The 18,862-nt window shown below is 50.8% G+C and overlaps 1 protein-coding gene across 5 annotated transcripts in view; it reads right to left on the bottom strand.

Moving 5' to 3' along the window:
* Positions 1-18,862, bottom strand: part of GRIK5 (glutamate ionotropic receptor kainate type subunit 5) — a 50,546-nt gene that overhangs the window by 16,790 nt on the left and 14,894 nt on the right. For all 5 annotated transcript variants that reach the window (XM_059903908.1, XM_059903907.1, XM_059903905.1 and 2 more), the window contains 2 exons: positions 18,723-18,830; positions 9,140-9,343 (listed from right to left, as the gene is read on the bottom strand). In XM_059903908.1, coding sequence (XP_059759891.1) covers positions 9,140-9,343; positions 18,723-18,830 — 312 coding nt within the window. The remainder of the gene's footprint in view (positions 1-9,139; positions 9,344-18,722; positions 18,831-18,862) is intronic.

Genomic DNA, 18,862 nt, shown 5'->3' on the forward strand with positions numbered 1-18,862 from the left:
GTGTAAACTATGGCCCTCAGGCCGAGTCTAGACCATCTGCCCGATTTTGTAAATAAAGTTTTATTGGAACACAGCCAGACGCACTTGTTTAGGTATTGTCTACAACTGCTTTCCATACAATGGAAGAGTTGAGTAGTGACACGATGACCTGGAAGACGGAAATATTTACATCTGGCCCCTTGCAGAAAAACTGCTGATTCCTGCCTTGGACTTCAACTTTTACCCTCTCAGTTAACTAGTTAGCAACTTTATTCCTAGTAAATAATTCTCTTCATTCAAATATCTGGGGACTTCCCCGGTGGTCCAGTGGTTAAGAATCTGCCTTCCAATGCAGGGGATGAGGGTTTGATCCCTGGCCAGGGAACTAAGATCCCACGTGCCACGGGGCAACTAAGCCCACGTGCCACAACTACTGAGGCTGTGCGCCACAACTAGAGAGAAGCCCACGGGCCGCAACGAGGAGCCTACACGCTGCAGCGGAGAATCCTGCATGCCGCAACAAAGATCCCGCATGCTGCAACTAAGACCCGACGCAGCCAAAATTAAATAAATTAATAAATATTTTTTAAAACCCCACAAATATCTGGAGTGATTAGTTTCCTGGTAGACCCCTGACTGATGCAAAAATGACAATACCCAGGTCACATGAGCGCTCAGGTCACAGGGTCACTCAATGTCCATGGGCGGGTGTTCAGCGTCTAGCAGGGCCCGGTAATGAGCGGTTTCTCAAAAGGAGAATAGTATCTGCAGAAAACAGCATGATTTGCTTCAAAACTCTAGAGGTCTGCATGCGAGTCACCTCTTGGTGCCTGCTTCCCTATTTGCCACCAGCACACTACACTTCCCGGGATCTGCCGGCTCATCAGGCCCAGGTGGCAGATCAGCTTGCATGAAGCCAGGACCTGCTGCAGAGCTTTTGCATGCTCTGGGCCTCCCTCAAAATGAAAAGCCTTACAGGTTGTTTGGTAAAGGGATTAAAGCAGCACACACAAGTTATACCCAGGTATAAGTTGTTGCTCAAAGCCAAAAAACCCACCAAATGTCCGCAATACCAGACAAACAGCAAAGGTCTGAGTTTCAGCTCTATTGGGACCCTCGTCTGAGTTTCTAAGGTTTAATCTTTCCAACTTCTTCCCCTTTCCCCTGAGCCCTCGGGGTAGTGGCTGCTTCCTCCAGCTGCTACCTTCAGGATCCATTAGCTTTATTTTTACTCTTTCAGTTAGTGGGTTAACGCTGCGTGGCTTGCGGAATCTTAGTTCCCTGATCAGGGGCTGAACCCGGGACCTCAGCAGTGAAAGCATGAAGTCCTAACCACTGGACCTCCAGGGAATCCCTAGTTAACAATCCTTTGTATTAAATTCTCTCTGTTCAAATAGCTGATAAGAGGGGAAATCCCGGGGCTTCCCTGGTGGCGCAGTGGTTGAGAATCTGCCTGCCAATTGAGGGGACATGGGTTCGAGTCCTGGGCTGGGAAGATCCCACATGCCGCGGAGCAACAGAGCCCGTGAGCCACAACTACTGAGCCTGCGTGTCTGGAGCCTGTGCTCCGCAACAAGAGAGGCCGCGATAGTGAGAGGCCCGCGCACCGCGAGAAGAGTGGCCCCCACTCGCCGCAACTAGAGAAAGCCCTCGCACAGAAACGAAGACCCAACACAGCCAAAAATAAATAAATAAATAAATTAATTAATTTAAAAAAAAAGAGTAGCAATTAAAAATACAGATTTTCCATAAAAAAAAAAAAAAAGAGGGGAAATCCCTGGCGGTCCAGTGGTTAAGACTCTGAACTTCCACTGCAGGGGGCACGGTTCAATCCCTGGTCAGGGAACTAAGATCCCACATGCCTCGAGGTGCAGCGAAAAAAAACAAAAAAACAAAACAAAACAAACAAACAAACAAAAATAGCTGATATGATTCTGTTCAAGTAACTGGTGCTGTTTTGTCTCCAGATTGGACACTAACTGACTGATATCAGCTGTGGGTTTATTGCCAACCTCCTCACTAAATGCTATTTCAGGCTCATAAGATCTGATCAGCAAAATGTTGCCAGTGTGATGGACCAGCGTCAAGAGACCAAGTTCTCCGTGTTCTATATTGGGGTCCCCAACCCCCAGGCCGTGGACCGGTACCGGTCCACAGCCTGTTAGGAACCGAGCTGCACAGCAGGAGGTGAGCGGCGAGCAAACGAGCAAAGCTTCATCTGCCGCTGCCCATGGCTCCCCACCGCTAGCATTATCTCCTGAACCATCCCCCTGACCCGCCCCCCCGCCAGTCTGTGGAAAAATTGTCTTCCACGAAACCAGTCCCTGGTGCCAAAAAGGTTGGGGACTGCTGGTCTATATGATGGCAGAAAGCAAGAGAGTTGATGTCAGCCTGAGGCAAGACTGAAGGTTTATACTCCTGGCTTCTGGTGGTCCTTGGAAAGTGGTTGGAGAAAAAAGCATTTGCTAGGTCAGTAGCTCACACCAGCTACCAACGGCTGTGTTGACTTGCTCCAGGAAAGATACTTCATTTGGGCCAGCATCTGCGATTGGAGTCACCACCTGATTGCATTTACAAGAATCCACAGTCATTCTCCAAGATCCATCTGCCTTCTGCACAGGCCAAACAGGCCAGTTGAACAGGGATGAGATCACTACCCCTGCTTCTTTCAAGCCATTAATGGCGGCACCAATCTCTGCAATTCCTCCGAAGGATGTAGAATTGCTTTTGGATTACTATCCTGGGAAACAGGGGGAGTTCTAGGGGCTTCCACTGGCTCTTTCTACCATAATGACCCTGACTCCACGGGTCAGAAAGCTTATTCCAATTATACAACCAGGACCTGGAAAAACACAGAGTGAGTCCAAGGGCCTATCAGGCCCACTCTGAGTGGAACTTGGGCTCAGACTCCATTTATCACTTGGCCACATAAGCCCTACTGTGGTCCACCAGTCAAAGCAGGAAAAATCAAAATGACTTGCCATCTATGAAAATGACAGGAGGTTGTCTGAATATCTAAAAATCCATCAAAAGCCTCAGTGCCAAGAAGGAGCCTGTATAGAAACTGGTGTTAAAAAAGAAAAAAAAAAAAGAAACTGATGTAGTCTTTCTGGAAAGCAGTTCAACAGTATATAACAAAAGCCATACGAAGGGTTTTCCCCTTTCACCGGGTAATTCTATTGAGATTCAATCCTAATCAGCTACAATGCAAGCCAAGCTTTCGTGCATAAAGATGTTTGCTTATGGTTGTTTATAGCAGCACAAACAAACATCTAAAAATACCTGGAAACAACTAAATATAAAAAATGCTTCAATAAATTACAGTACATCCACATGGGAGTTAATATGCAGCCGTGTGACATTCTGTTTAGGTTAAAACAATGAGATATTTTTAGCCTTTCAGATTGGCAAAGGTTTTTTTAAAAGATTGATAATACCCATTGTTGGCAAGAGTGTGGAAAATTTGACATTCTCGTGCACTTTTGGTGGGAATATAAATTGGTGGAACCTTTTTGAAGGGCCATTTGGCAGTATATACTTAAAAAACATTCATACCCTTTGAACCTCCACCACTTGGAACTTACCCTCAGGAATACCCCCACCAATCCAATTGATGGTAGCATTGTCTATGCCTGCAAAAACTGGAAACCACCCAAATATCCATCAATAGTGGACAAGTTAAATAAATAATTCATGCTCAGTCACACAAGGAAATCCTTTTGTCTCCCCCTTGAATTTCAAATAGGCATCTCAAACGACCCACACCCAGAGATAACTCTTATCCCCCTGACCCCCGACCCCACCAAGCTGCTCCTCCTATGTCCTCCCCATGGTGGAACCTGGCCTTGCCATTGGCCCAGCTGCTTAGCCAAACCCTGAGTCACTCTTGATTCCTCTCATGCTCTGGCACACATCCCACCTGGTGGTACACCTGACACAGCTACCACTGGAGCACAAGCCAGCATCTTCTCTCTTCCACACTTTCCAATGGCCTCTGAAATGGACCACCTTGTCTCTACTCTTGGTCCACTACAGTTATTTCTCAGCAGCCAGAGTAATCATTTTTAAATGATTTTGAAATTAAATCAAGGTCCTATATCCATACAATGGAATGTTAGTCAGCCCTAAAAAGGCAGTACTCATCATTTTACAATGTGGATGAACCTCAAGCATGTCATGCTGTGTGAGAAGCCAGACACAAAAGGCCACATATTGGCTGATTCCATTTATATGAAATGCCTAGAATAAGTAAATCCATGGAGACAGAGAGCAGAGTGGTGGTTGCCAGGAGCTGGGGAAGGGGGGAATTGGGAGTGACTGCTTGGTGGGTTCGGGTTTTCTTTGGGGGTCATGAAAATGTCTTGGAACTAGATAGAGGTGATGGTTGCACAATACTGCGAATATACTAAATGCCACTGAATTTGGTTAATTTTATGTTATATGAATTTCACCTCAATAAAAAAAAAGAATAAACAAATTAGATCATGGCACGTTCCCTGCTTAAAACCTTCCAGTGACTTCATAACACAATAAAAATAACATCCAAGAAGGAGAAAAGGGACTTCCCTGATGGCACAGTGGTTTAGAATCTGCCTGCCAGTGCAGGGGACACAGGTTCAAGCCCTGGTCCAGGAAGATCCCACATGCTGTGGAGCAACTAAGCCCATGCGCCACAACTACTGAGCCTGCGCTCTAGAGCCCGAGAGCCACAACTACTGAGCCGGCATGCCACAACTACTGAAGCCCGCGCGCCTAGAGCCCGTGCTCTGCAACAAGAGACGCCACCACAGTAAGAAGACCAGGCAACGCAACGAAGAGTAGCCCCCGCTCTCTGCAACTAGAGAAAGCCCACGCGCAGCAACGAGGACCTAACGCAGCCATAAATAAATAAATAAATAAATAAATAAATAAATAAATAAATAAATAAAAACAAAAAAGGAGAAAAAAAGGGGGGCTTGATTCCCTGGCTATCCAGTAGTTGGGACTCGGTGCTTTCAATTCTGGGGCCCGGCTTCAATCCCAGGTCGGGGAACTAGGATCCTGCAAGCCACTTGGCTTGGCCAAAAAGAAAACAACAACAAGAACATCCAAACTCCTTACCTGCAAGACCCGGGTGACTCAGACTCTGTTCTAGGACCTCCAGCTTCCCCCTCACCCACTCCCCACAAAACTCTGTGAGGGAGGGAACATCGTTCCCACTTCAAGAGGGGAAGCTAGTTCAGAGAGATGAAGTGGCTCGCCAGGGACCACACGGGAAAGCAGGCAACCTGAAGCTGGCTCTGTCTGGCGTCTAACCAGCTCACAGCTGTAGTGGACACCGTGGTGGCCGCCCAGACCCTCCTTCCGGATCAGGCACTCATGGTCCCAGTTGTTGGTGGCTGATTGCTCTGTAGGTGGAAGACCGCCTTTGCCCCAGGTCCTGACCCTCCCCGAGGACAGCCCTCATCCAATGACGTGTCGGTGAGGGGCATAAAAGCCTTCCCCCTTACCTCAGGGGGATGTCTTTGATGGCCATCCCAGCTCCAGAGCTGCCCGTGGGACATGGGACGGCTGAGGTCCAGCCATGACTGCAGCACAGCTCAACTCCTCCCTCTGCCCAAGCCTGCTCCTCTACTCCCTGCTTTCCGAGGGCACCCCACACACCTCCTGCCTGCTAATCTCCACCACGGAATCTGCTTCCCGGAAACCCGACCTAAGATATCTGCCCTGTCCTTAAGGGCCAGACCGGAGGGCCCCCGGGGGTGACAGCTAAAGCTTGTGAGCGATAGGTCGGACTTGCCTTGTACAAAGATCCTACTGGAGGACAAACTGGAATGGAGAGAGATGGGAGGCCAGGAGGCCCATGAGGAGGCTGGTGAGAGGGGCGGGGCCTGAAATCACAGTGCAGCAGTGATGGCAGGGAGAAAGGTAATTCCAGCAGTGGCCACTGGGTGGAATAAACGGACCATAATTCCAGACTGGCCTACAAGCCCTGAGCCTGGCCCTGGGGTCGGGGTGGCTGGGGGGATGCTGGTGCCCTAGGCTGTCTTCCATCTGGAAGTCACTTGTCAGCTCTGGGCCAGCCTGCTGGGGTGCCAGCCCTGGCTCTGCCTGTCACTAGCCGTGCGGCCTGGACAGTATCTTGGTGCCTTACTCTGTCCATTAGAGAAAACTGGGCAAACCCCAGGCCTTCCTCAGGGGGTGCCCGTGGGGAGTCAAGGAGTTAACACAAGTTCATACAGTTCGGACAAGAGCCTGGCACGGCGTGGGCATCACCTTGACCACTCTAGGCTTCCCAAGTACCTGCTGGGTGTCTGGAAAGGACACAGGCCTTGGGTCCGTCACACCTGGCTGCAGCCCTGCGTGTTGGGGGCAAGTCCCTTCACTACTGAGCCCCTGATCTCACATCGGTAGGAGGGCAGTGGTCCTCTGGGCCAGGAAGGATTGTTAGAAGAATTAAGGAACACTTGAAAAGTTCCTGGCACGTGGCGTGAAGTCCACAAACGTCAGCTGCTGCTGCCGTGAGGACGGTGCTGAGTATCTGTGCGAAGCTCAGTGTACTTGGCCATCCCACAGCAGGCAGCTGAGCCTTGGAGGGGCCAAACTCCGCCCATCCTTTGCACTCTGAGTCTGCTCCTCCTCCAGTGTTCTCTCCCTAAATGTCATCGCCATCGCCCAGCTGCCCAAGCCAGAAACAGAAGGAACGCTCACGTCCTCTCTCCTCCGCCCCCGCCACAGGCGGTCACCAAGTCCTGGCCCTCTCCAGCCTCCCCTGACCTTCCCGCAGGCCATCCAGCAGCCCCCGATGATTCTGTTTCCTCATTTGAGCCAGCTCAGCCCTTTGTGTGCAGGAGGTGCATCCCATGGACCTCTGGCTGCGGGCCAAAGTCTTTAACCCTAAGAGCAAGGCCAGGCAAGGCCACTGAATCCCCAGGGTGTATCACAGGGCCTGGTATACAGTAGGCACTCAATAAATACTAGCTGGCTGGAGGACGGACGAACGCATGAATGTATGTACGTGCTGGCAGGAATAACACTAACAATGATCGAAAGAGAGCACAGGCACACAGCACCCACTACCTGCCCGGCCCTGTTCCAAGCCCCCACATGGATTAACTCATTTCATGCTCACAACAGCCCTATGCGCTAGCATTTGTTATTTCCCCAGTTTTACAGGGAGGTTACGTAACTCACCCAAGGTCACACAGCAAATGCTCAGCAGAGATTCAAACGGGACTCAGGACCACAAGAGCAGTAACCAATGAGAAAAGCTCCCAGCCCTGCTATGCTCACCCCAGGCACCTTCACACCAAGTCCTAAGGGAAGGCTCGAGGCACAGGGAGTTAAGACTCTTGCCCAAGGTCATACAGCTGTAAATAGGACTTCTTTGTTGATGAATAAACAGATGTCCAGTTGAATAAACAGATGTCCAGTTGACGGTGACTTTGGTTGGGGAGGGCTGCTCTCCTGGAGTCTTATTTCTGGGGGCCCTGATGAACAGAAGTTCTGAGCTTACGAGACTGGGGACCAAGCTATGGCAATGAGGTCACAGGGAAGCCTGCCAGCGAGGTGGGCGTCCGGCCACCAGCTCCTGCCTCCTGTCTCCTCAGGCCCTGGCTTCAGACTCTTGAACCCACCCAGGGCAGAAGCTTTCAACCAGCTGGCTGCCTGTAGGGCAGTGCCTCGGGCCTGCCAGCTGGGTGGGGTGAGGGAGACCGAGCCACCAGAATCCGGGGGGGACATCCCGACCTCTGTCTCCCCCAGAGCAGCTCTGCTTTGTCCAGGGCCCTGAGGGCGTTTTCAAATGGAAAAAAGGCTCTGAAGTCAAAACAACTTTTGAAAATCAGTGCCTTACGGGATAAACATCCTTGTCAAGCAAAGTGGCCTTTTTGAGTCTCTCCTGGTGACATTCAGGGGCTCAGAAGGGTGACAGTCTCTGACGCTGTCAGCCAAGTCCAATGTCAAGGCCACCCTGACCGTTTGTGGCCACAGGTCCCTGCTCCACACACCTGCCCTGGACGTGCCCCTAAGCTGGGGGCCTGTTTGTCTTTTTTGGGCATTCGCCCACATGGCTTCTCATGACTGGAATAAAAAGAAGAAGCACCTATGACAAGCAACGTGTGCAGCGTGTCTGTAACCTTACTACAGACCTGTCAGGTATCATTATCCCCATCCTAGGGAGGGGAAACTGAGCTTCCGAGGAAAGAAATGACTCACCCCAGCACTCAAACCCAGGTTGGTCTGACTCCAAAATATTTTTTCCGCTGCACCCCTGCCTACCACCCCCCACACCACTGCCTCTTGCCCTCCTCACCTACATTCAAATCCTGCCCACACTCAGGGCCCGGCTGCTCTTCTAAAATGCCCCACACCCAACTCGTTCTTACTCATGTTCCCACCCCAGCCCCCGCTGTTTGTAAATGCCATCAAACACTTTGCCCTTCTCCCATACCCCCCTTCACCCTGCTGACTCCTTCACACTCTTTGGGAATCTGCTTGGGCGTCACCTCTTCTGGGAAGCCCTCCCTGGATGCCTGGCTGGGTCAGGAGCCTCTGGGTCCCTCCTCTGAGTTTTCCCCATCAGCCAATGGCTCTGTCTTGTGGTCATTTGCTTTTCTGCATCTCAATGGGACCCTAAGTTGCTGGGAGCAGGGTCCAGGTCCCCTGTGCTCACCACTATATCCCGCGCCAGCGTGGTGCAAGGCACACACTAGGTGCTCAATAAACACCTACGGAATGCGTGACCTTGTGAGCGCAATAGGCAGCCTCCACGTCCACCTCCTGGCAGGTGCTGGGCACAGCGCACGTGAGGCGCCATCCCGGCCGCCTAGCCCTATCCCTGCCTCTCACAGGAAGCCTTCTCCACCTCCTCCACGTCTGTCCAATTCCCACTCCACGTCTCTTTCATTCACTCAACACATCTTCGAGCACCGACTAAGCCAAGGTGGCGTGAGGGAAGCATTTGAAAGCGGAACACGGGAAGGGATGCGTTGCCCTTCTTCCCCACTGTGCCCGCCCCGTGGTGCTCACCAGCCACAGGGACACAGCGCACCATCGGCTCCTGCCCCTTGTATGCACCAGGCTGGTTCTGAGGCACCATTGGCTGCCCGCCTGCTCGCCCACCCGCCCGCCCTTGCTCACCCGACCCACGGCCCCTTCCTCAGCCCCAGCCCCGCCGTACCCGGTTGATGAGCTCGCCGACCATGCCCGTCCAGGAGCCGTTGGGCTCGGGCGCCCCGTACAGCCCGTCTTCCACCAACCGCAGGCGGTAGCGGAAGCGCAGCAGCTCGGCCAGCTCCCGCAGCATGTCCACGCAGAAGCCCTCAAAGCGTTCGTTCCCGGACAGGGCCTGGAAGTTGGGCCGGCGCATGACGTACGGGTTCTCCTGGGGAAACAGGAGAGAAGGGGGGGTGGTGGTCAGAGACTGGGGCATCTGGGGTCTGGGTCGTGGGTCCCAGGGCCCAGGCTGCAGCCAGATCAGGAACCTGCTCGCAGAGTGGAGATGATGGAGTCCTTGCCTTCATCCCCTGCTTACAAATGCTCAGAGTCGGCGGCGGGGGGGCGGGGCATGTAAATTAGGAGGCTGGGATTAACATATACACACTGCTGCATATAAAATAGATAACCAACAAGGGTCTACTGTATGGCGCAGGGAACTCTACTCATATTTTGTAATAACCTATAAGGGAAAAGAATCTGAAAAAGAATATATGTATATATACATACATATATATGTATAACCTGAAACTAACAACACTGTAAATCAACTATACTTCAATTTAAAAAGTAAAACTAAAAATAACTACCAAAACAAAAACAAATACTCAGAGCCAGGGAAAAAGCGCAGGGACCCTGCCAGGCCCCAGCAGATTGCAGGAAACTGGTTTGATCTCCACCAGACAACCTCATCTCAAGCTCAAATGGCTACAAGGGAGGCAGGTAACTTGAGTGAATCAGACTGGATGGAGATCGTGCCAAACTTTCAAACTTTTGGCTAAAACCCGCAGTAAGATATATATTTTACTTGTAATCCAAGTCATACACATATGTCTATGTGCTCACAGTTGCACACATGTAACCAGACTTAGTTCCACAAAGCAGTCCTTTCCCTTATGACTATGGCAGAATACCCTGCTATTTTCCGTCCTGCTCTACTTCATTTTTCCACACAACCAATAACGACCCATTAAACTGACTTCATGAGCCACCAAGGGATCAAAGAGAATCTGCCCCACCAGGATTTAGCTCCAGCCCAATGCTGCCACAAGGGAAGCAGGCCTGAGATGCCAGATGGTCCAATGTCAAGAGAATTTGGAAACCCAGGTTGTTTTGTAAAATCTCCTGATTTTAAAGGTTAGCAACAGTTCAAATTCTAATACCAATTTTTTTTTTTAATGCTTTGCAGGCTAAACAAACACCGGACAGTTTGCAATCTCTGGCCTACAGCTGTTTTGCTATGTTGATGCTTATTTCTGAGGGGTTTGAGCAAACCTTACTGACCCTTTTTGTGCCAAATAAGGACAAAAGCAGAGAGAATATTCCAAGTGCTAGTAAGACGAGGCATATGAAGATGATGGTAACAAAAGGGATACTTATCTTACATAGTTATTGTCTAAATGGTTGTTTGTACAGTGTCACTTTGGACTTAGGAATAAAAGGAGTTAGGATTTAGGAATCAGCCAGAAGAGCTTTGGCAATAATATCCATATGGTTACCATGTGGACTGAACACCTGCGAAGTACCAGCCCTTGTGCTGTGTGTGTTCTCTGGATTTTATCAATTTAATTCCTCACAGTGGGAATTCCCTGGCGGTCCAGGGGTTAGGACTCCATGCTTTCACTGCCGAGGGCGCAGGTTCAATCCCTGGTGGGGGAACTAAGATCCCGCAAGCTGTGTGGCGCGGCCATTAAAAAAAAAAAAAAAAAAAAAAAAAATTCCTCACAGTGACCTTACACAGGAGGTATCCTTAGACTCACTTTACACATGTGGAAACTGAGGCTCACAGAGGTCAAGTGACCTCTGCCACCTCTCATTCATTCAGCACATAATTACTGAGCTCCGAGGTAGATGCCCAGTATTTTGCAGCTCCTCCCGTCAAGAGATAGAGCGGATTTCTCCACTCCTTGGGTCTGAGCGGCCCTCGAGACTTGCTTTGGACAACAGAATGCGTTGGAAGTAGTGCTGTGTGACTTTCAGAGCCTGGGCCCTCAGAGAGATCTCTTGGGACCCCAGTGTAAGAAAGCCCGGGCCAGGGACTTCCCCAGTAGTCCAGTGGTTAAGAATCCGCCTTCCAATGCAGGGGACGTGGGTTTGATCCCTGGTCAGGGAACTAAGATCCCACATGCCGCGGGGCAACTAAGCCCACGCACTGCAACTACTGAGCCTGCGCACTCTGGAGCCCACGTGCCACAACGAAAGATCCCGCGTGCTGCAACTAAGACCCGACGCAGCCAAATAAATAAATAATTTAAAAAAAAAAAAAGGAAGCCCAGGCCAGCCTGCTGAAGGATGAGGGAGAATGGGTGAACCGAGACGTGCCGGCCAACAGCCCAGCCTAGACACCAGCTGAACGCAACCACAGTGAGCTCAGCAGAACTGCTTAGTTGGCCCACAGAATTGTGAGAAATAATAATCGTTATTGTTGGAAGCCTCCAGGTTTTGGGGCGGTTTGTTATACAGCGATAGGTACTATAAGGTACCTATAGACTAGATACCAGGACCCCAACAAAGTCCCAGAGCTGAGGGGAGATGGGATGGAGAGAAGTCAGTGCTTTTCTCTCTCTCCCAAGCCACATTTTCAAATCCAAAACTGTGGAACCGGGAGTAGGAATGAGATAATACTAATAATAGCAGCAGCAGCTAGCATTTCTTGTGGGCTTGCTGTGTGACAGCTATTCTGTCAGCGTAGGAGGTCAGTATTATTACCTCTATTTGAGAGATGAGGACACAGGTCCCGAGAAGTGAAGTAGTGAGTGGCTGAGATGGACAAGTCAGGCTGAGTCCAAAGCTCTGCTCTTAAGCCCTATGCCAGACTAAACAAGAGCGGACCTGGGAGAAGCTAGACACAGAGACGGGGGTGTCTGGCCGGGTATCAAAGCTAGAGAATCAGAAATCAGGAATTCTCTAGACAAACACCCAGTGTTAGAGCTGGCAGGCGCTCATACAGTCCTGTTGATGTACACAGGAGGAAACCGAAGTTCAGAGAGGTCAGATGTCTTGCCCAAGGTCACACAGCTGAAGCAGGGCAGTAGGAAGGGGAGATTGGGCAGAGCTGGGATTCAAAACTCAGTTGCTGTGCTCTCCAAAGTCCTTGTTCCTTCCACCAGGCCAAGCTGATCTTCCAATTCAAGACTGAGGCACCTGGGTTGTGGATTTGGGTTCGAGGCCTCAGGATCGGGTGGGAGCTGATAGAGCCAAAAACAGGGACTGAGGCCTGTGAACAGAACTCAAGGTCAGAAAACAATGATCTAGCACTCAACCTGCAGTCCCAGACCATCAGATCCAAGGGTTTTAAGAAGCCTCTAATCCAAGGTTTTCAGATTTCTTCAAAAAGAATCTTCTGCAGAAGCCCAGCATTACAGACGGACAGTGGGATGTTGCTAAGTCTGATTCTAAGAACTCATCCTACGAATGGCTATGCACCTGTACACAAAAATGTAGGTCCAGGAGAGTCATGGCACCATTTCTTGTATCAGGAACAAAGACTGAAACAGCCTAATTTGGAACAGGTTAAAAAGATTATTGATGTCATCAAAGAATCCCAGGCAACTACTAAAATAACAAGTTCTATAAGATATATTCAGAGGAAAAAAACAAGCTACAGAACAACGTGTACAATATGCTATTCTTTGTGAAGGAAAAAGTGGGTATGGGCTTGTACATGCTCAGACATATCTGGGAGGATGGGGAAAAAAATGGGGGACGGGAGAGGGAAGGGGATGGCTTTTTTCACTCCTCCCCTCCCCACACGCTTTGAATTCTATTTAATGTAGAATTAAACTGAATGCTACTTACTTCTATTTAATTAACTTCTGTCCCACCCCCAGTTTAAAATTTTAATATTAAAATATTTTTTAAATTTTAGAGATGATATTTAAATGCATATGGAAATGTAGAAGATCAAAAGAACCAAAGCAATCCTAATGAAGAACATGAAAACTGGAGGATTTACCCTACTGGGTATTAAGACAATTTAAAACTGTGGTGTTTAAGACAATGTGGTATTAGAGCAAAGACAGACAAACAGACAATAGAATGGAGAGTTTGGAAACCCACACATAAATGGATACTTGATTTATGACAAGGGTAAGACTGTGCTGAAGGGGGAAAGAATGAACATTTTAATAAATGGTGCCATTCAATAAAACATCCATATGGAAAATATGTATTCTGATCCCCCCTACCTCACATAATACATAAAAATCAATTCTAGGTGGATTGTAGATCTAAATGTAAAAGGCAAAATTATTATGTTTTCAAGAAACATATAGGAGACTAGCTTTATGAACTTGGGGTAGGCAGAGAATTCTTTTTTTTGGCCGTGCTGTGTGGCATGTTGGATCTTAGTTCCCCGACCAGGGATCGAACCCATGCCCTCTGCCGTGGAAACGCGGGGTCTTAACCACAGGACCGCCAGGGAAATCCCAAGAATTCTTAAATTCTAAAAGCATTAACTGGACTTCTCTGGTGGTGCAGTGGTTAAGAATCCACCTGCCAATGCAGGGGACATGGGTTCGAGCCCTCGTCTGGGAAGATCCCACATGTCGTGGAGCAACTAAGCCCGTGCGCCACAACTACTGAGCCCACTCACCACAACTACTGAAGCCCACACACTCTAGGGCTCGTGCTCTGCAACAAGAGAAGCCACCACAATGAGAAGCCTGCGTACCGCAATGAAGAGTAGCCCCCGCTCGCCACAACTAGAGAAAGCCCGCACGCAGCAACGAAGACCCAACACAGCCAAAAATAAATAAATAAGTAAATAAATAAATAAATAAAAGCATTAACCGTAAAGCAGGGAGAAAAGGATAAAATGGACTTTAGGAAAATTAAAAATCTTTTCATCAAAAGATACCACTCGGGGGACTTTCCTAGTGGTCCAGTGACTAAGACTCTGCGCTCCCAATGCAGGGGTCCCGGGTTCAATCCCTGGTCAGGGAACTAGATCCCGCATGCTGCAAATAAAGAGTTCACAAGCTGCAACTAAAGATCCCGCACGCCACAACGAAGATCCTGCACTCAGCAACGAAGATCCCGCATGCCGCAACTAAGACCTGGCGCGGCCAAATAAATAAATAAGCCAAATAAATAAATAAATATTAAAAAAAAAAAAAAGATACCATTGGGGGTAATTCTCTGGCCATCCAGTGGTTAAGACTCCTCACTTTCACTGCTGAGGGCTCAGGTTCAATCCCTGGTTGGGGAACTAAGATCCCACAAGCTGCACGGCACAGCCAAAAAAAATACCACCAAGAGTGAAAAGGCAAGCCACAAAGTGGGAGAAGTTCTCTGCAATGCATATGCCAACAAAGAACTTATATCCAGAACATATGAATAGATTACAAATCAATAAAAAGATCAGATATTCCAATTTTCTAAAAATAGAGAAAGATTTGAGCAGGGACTTCCCAAAAGAAGGTTCCAAATAGGCACTAAATGAAAAAGTGGTCACCTTCCATGGTCGTTAAAGAAATGTAAGTTAAAACTACAATAGAGGTGGCAACTTCCTATACTCAGCACCGGCAAAACTGAGGAGCAACTGGAATTCTCCTTCACACACTACCGGTGGGAATGGGGAGTGGTACCGCCACTTTGGAAAATGCTTTGGCAGTATCTACCGAGGCTGGAAAACTCCAGCAATTCCACTCCTGCAAATACACTCGACAGAAATGCCTATACATGTTCACCGAAAGGCGTGTGGTAGGGTGTTCACAGCAGGACTATTCACAATAGCAAAAGAACTAGAAACAACTCCAATGCGCATCAATTTGGTGGGTAAGTTAATCGTGGTTCCTTCATATAACAGGACATATAACGAGACTAAACTATTTGTAGCAACGTGGGTGAATCTCACAAACACATGTTGTGCCCAAGAAGGCAGACGAGAGAGAGAACATAGAATACGATGCCATTTATGTGAAGTTCAAAGCAGGCAAAGCTAACCTGGGGGGCGGTTAGAGACCAGAAGGGGCATATGGAGAGCTGGGGGTGGGAGAGCCGGTCCCACAGGTGTGTTCAGTTATTGAAAATTCAGTGAGTGGTACACTTAATGATTTGTGCAAGTTTCTGTATGCATGTTGCACTTCTATAAAAATCCCTTGAAACTAAGAAATGTTCAAGTAGGGTGGGTTCTAGAACATTCCTCACAAGCTGCTTGCCTGGACCCTTTTATGAAGCCAGGACCCAATTCCATATCCAATACTTCCTGGAGGGCAATTTAAAGGACCCCGATCTAGTTTACCCCCTTCAGTTTATTATGAATATTTTAGTTCCCTCGTTTTACAGGAGGAAGCTGAGGACAGACAGAAGAGACCCATCCAGGTCACAAAGTGTACGGACGGCAGGGCCAGGCTTAGAACGCAGAAGCGAGGGCTTGGAAAGAAGCAGAAATCGACGTGGTGTGGCGCAAGGTAGAAGCACGTGGGCTCTGCCATCCTCTAGTTGCGCGATTCACGTCACCTAACCCTCCTGCGCCTTAGTTTTGTCTGAAAATCGGAGTTCACAACGGTACCTGCCTCAGGGCTGCCATGAACGCCGCCGAGTAACACCAGCAAAGAGCTCAGCATACAGCTCAAAGACTCTGGCCACGATGATTGCTATTCTTTACTTTTTTTGGCCCAACTACGCGGCTTGTGGGATCTTAGTTCCCCGACCGGGGATTGAACCCCGGCCCTTCGCCGTGAAAGCGCAGAGTCCTAACCACTGGACGGCCAGGGAATTCCCGACTGTTATTCTTACTGATGATGCCAGATGGGGAGAGAAAAGGGATTCACATGTGCTCAGCACATCTTCCTAGCAGGACACTGCCAGGGGGGCCTGCTGATCTCATGCCATCCTCCCACAGCCCTTCAAGGTGGGACTATTAGACCCATTTTACAGGTGAAGGTATGGAGCCTAGAGAGTTGGATGGCCTGAGGTCCAGGCAAAGCCAGGAATGCAAGTGAGGTCTGTCTGACCCCAGAGGCACCGAGGAGCAGGATGAGATGTCACAGCTTGTTGAAGGGAGAACCTCCCTGGGAGGGGGCGGGGCCTGGGGCTGGGGGAAGAGCCCTGCAAAGCCTCATACCCTGGGGCCTCTCCTGCGCCCCCAGCTTCCCTGAGGGACCTCTCTCGGTCTTGGCACCAGCCCGCCCTCTCTCAGCTCCAGATGTGTGGGCACCACCCCAGGGACAGCCCCAGCCCCCACCCCACCGAGGACCTCCTCCTGCTCCCTCCCCCAGCCCAGCCCATCAACATCCCACATCAGATCCCCTCCCTGCCTACAGCCCCAGACAGCTCAGGCCTCACCCTCCCCAACCTGGGGCGTCTCTCTCTCCTGCAGCCTCCCTCAGGGCCCAGCTGTTCTGACACCCAGATCTGGCCCTGCCCCTTCCTGCTTAACGGTCTCTAACGACCAGGATAAGCATAACTAAGTTCTCCAGAGACCCTTCCCCACCTCTGTCACAGCACTCACCACCCCTCCATGTTTGTTAGGCGCCAGGCACCACCCCAGGCCCGAGGGACAGAGCAGGGAATAAGACAAGCCCTGAGAGCTTCTTGTCCCCGGTGCCCAGGTTGACTCACGTCTGAATCCCCAAGTGCCTGGAGCAGGCCCAGCCCAGAAACACAAGTCTGAAAATGTTAGTGAACGAACGGGCAGGTCCGGCTGTGCACACTGAGGCCGCTGCCTCCACATCCGATCTGGCAAACGCTTCCTGAGGCCCCTGCTCCTGTGGTTCCCGCTGCCTGGAAGGCCAGGCCCCTCCTTCTCTGTGCACCCAACTCCTACACAGCTTCTAAAGCCCCGTCTCACACCACCTCCTCTGTGAAGCCTTCTTCAGGCCTTTGAAGGCTGAGGCAGCCCCTCCTTTCTGTGGGGGTCCCTTATTACCCTGTGTGGAAATGATTGTGTCCAGGTCTGTCTCCATCAGACTGGGATCCCCCCACTCCAGGGCCACTCAAGGACAGGGAGACCACGGGACCACCTGGGACTCATTCCTCCGCCTCCAGAATTTGTGTGAGGTCTGGCGCAGGGCAGCTTCAGTAAATATTTGTGGAATGAATGAGCAAATGAATGACTCCATCAAGAGAAGAATGAAGGTCAGGAAGAGGGCAACACTGGCTCATGGGCCCTGGGGAGAACGGGAGACAAGTGTGGGAAAAGACTGGAAGCCCCCCTCCCTCGGCGTCACAGCTCTCCTGATATCCGCTCCCCGACCTCTGCCCCGCTCCCCACCGAGAACCCCAGGAAGCCTCTGGGGTTGACTCCACTCCCGCACGTGCAGAGGTGCTCCCTCTCCCAGCCAGCCTGGCCTGGTCCTCAGGGCCCCTGAGTGAGGCTGTTACGAAGCGTTTGGTTTCCCGTCTGTAAGCCATCTGGCCCTCCCCAGGGGGAGGTCCACATTAGGTCAGGAGCTCCCTAGGGACAGAGGAAATAGCTCTGTGACGGCGCTGCTTTAGGGGGCCTCCGACGTCCTGCGGAACCTGTGTAATCCTCTCAACCTCAGCATCCACAGCTATCAGCCGGCCCACCTCACAGTTACCGAGGGGCTTCCCCCAGACAACGGATGCCAGCGGGCCAGGGACCCAGCTGCCACGAAGCCCAGCTGCTCGAGGAAGCCTCCTGCTCCCCAGGTCCCGCGCGTCTCCCCTCCCTGACCTCCTGGCAGGAAGCAGCAGGGTGCAGGGGAGAGGGCAAGGGCTCCGAGCACGTCACTCAGCTCCAGCAGGGACTCGCCCTGTGACCTGTTTCCTTACCTTCAAAAGGAGGAAGATAGGACAAACCTCACCGACTAGCTGAGAGGTTTAATGAGTGACACCTGCAAGGGCCTAGCACAGTGCCTGGTGCAGAACAGGTGCTCCATATATCCTCGCTGACACACGCAGGCGCCTCGGTCTCTGGTCTGGTTAAATGCAGGAGTGACACCCCAGGGGCTACAGGACCATCTCCACGGCTGGTGCTCAGGAAGGAGAGGACTGGACATTCAGAGCACAGTGGTTAAGACTCGGGCTCTGGAGACTCAGAGACGTGGCATCCATCCTGGCTATGCCTTATAAGAGACATGGCATTCGTCCTGGCTATGTCTTATACTTGCTGTGTGACCTGGGCAAGTCGCTTCACCTCTCTGAGCCTCTTCAAGATGGATATTAAATAAGTTGGCATGTGTCAACACACTCGGTGGGCAAATGTGACAAAACGACTGCTCTAGCAATGGTGATTTACAGGGGCCTACCCTGGGCCAGGCGCCGCGAGAGGCGCCCCGCCTGTACCGCCTCGTGGAATCATGATGTCAGTCGTTCCCATCTCTGCCGTGCATCGGCGGGCTGGCAGCACCCAGGGCTGGACCTGGCTCTGATGACAGAGTCTGTGCCCACCGCTGCTCCAGCAGCAATTAGGTTGGTGACGTCGCGGCCACGATCAGGAGTTGTTGGGTGCCTGGGTCACGTCCCCACTGGCCTGTGTGCCGTGCCAGCCCAGGCATCCCTCCTCCTCACTAGGACTGGCCTGGGGCACCGCTCAGGAAAGGCACCTTCATCTACCGCCTGTCCCCACAAGGGCCACTCACCAGGATGGTCGTAACCACCAGCGTCTTATTGGCCAGTGTCTGCGACAGGTTGATGTCCAGGGTGGTGGCGTTCATCGCCAGGGTCCGGTTGGAGTACCACACCCCGATCTGAGGCAGAGAGGGCACGGTCAGCACAGACC

This window comes from Balaenoptera ricei, chromosome 19, assembly GCF_028023285.1.
Source record: "Balaenoptera ricei isolate mBalRic1 chromosome 19, mBalRic1.hap2, whole genome shotgun sequence".
NCBI classification, from domain to species: domain Eukaryota; kingdom Metazoa; phylum Chordata; class Mammalia; order Artiodactyla; family Balaenopteridae; genus Balaenoptera; species Balaenoptera ricei.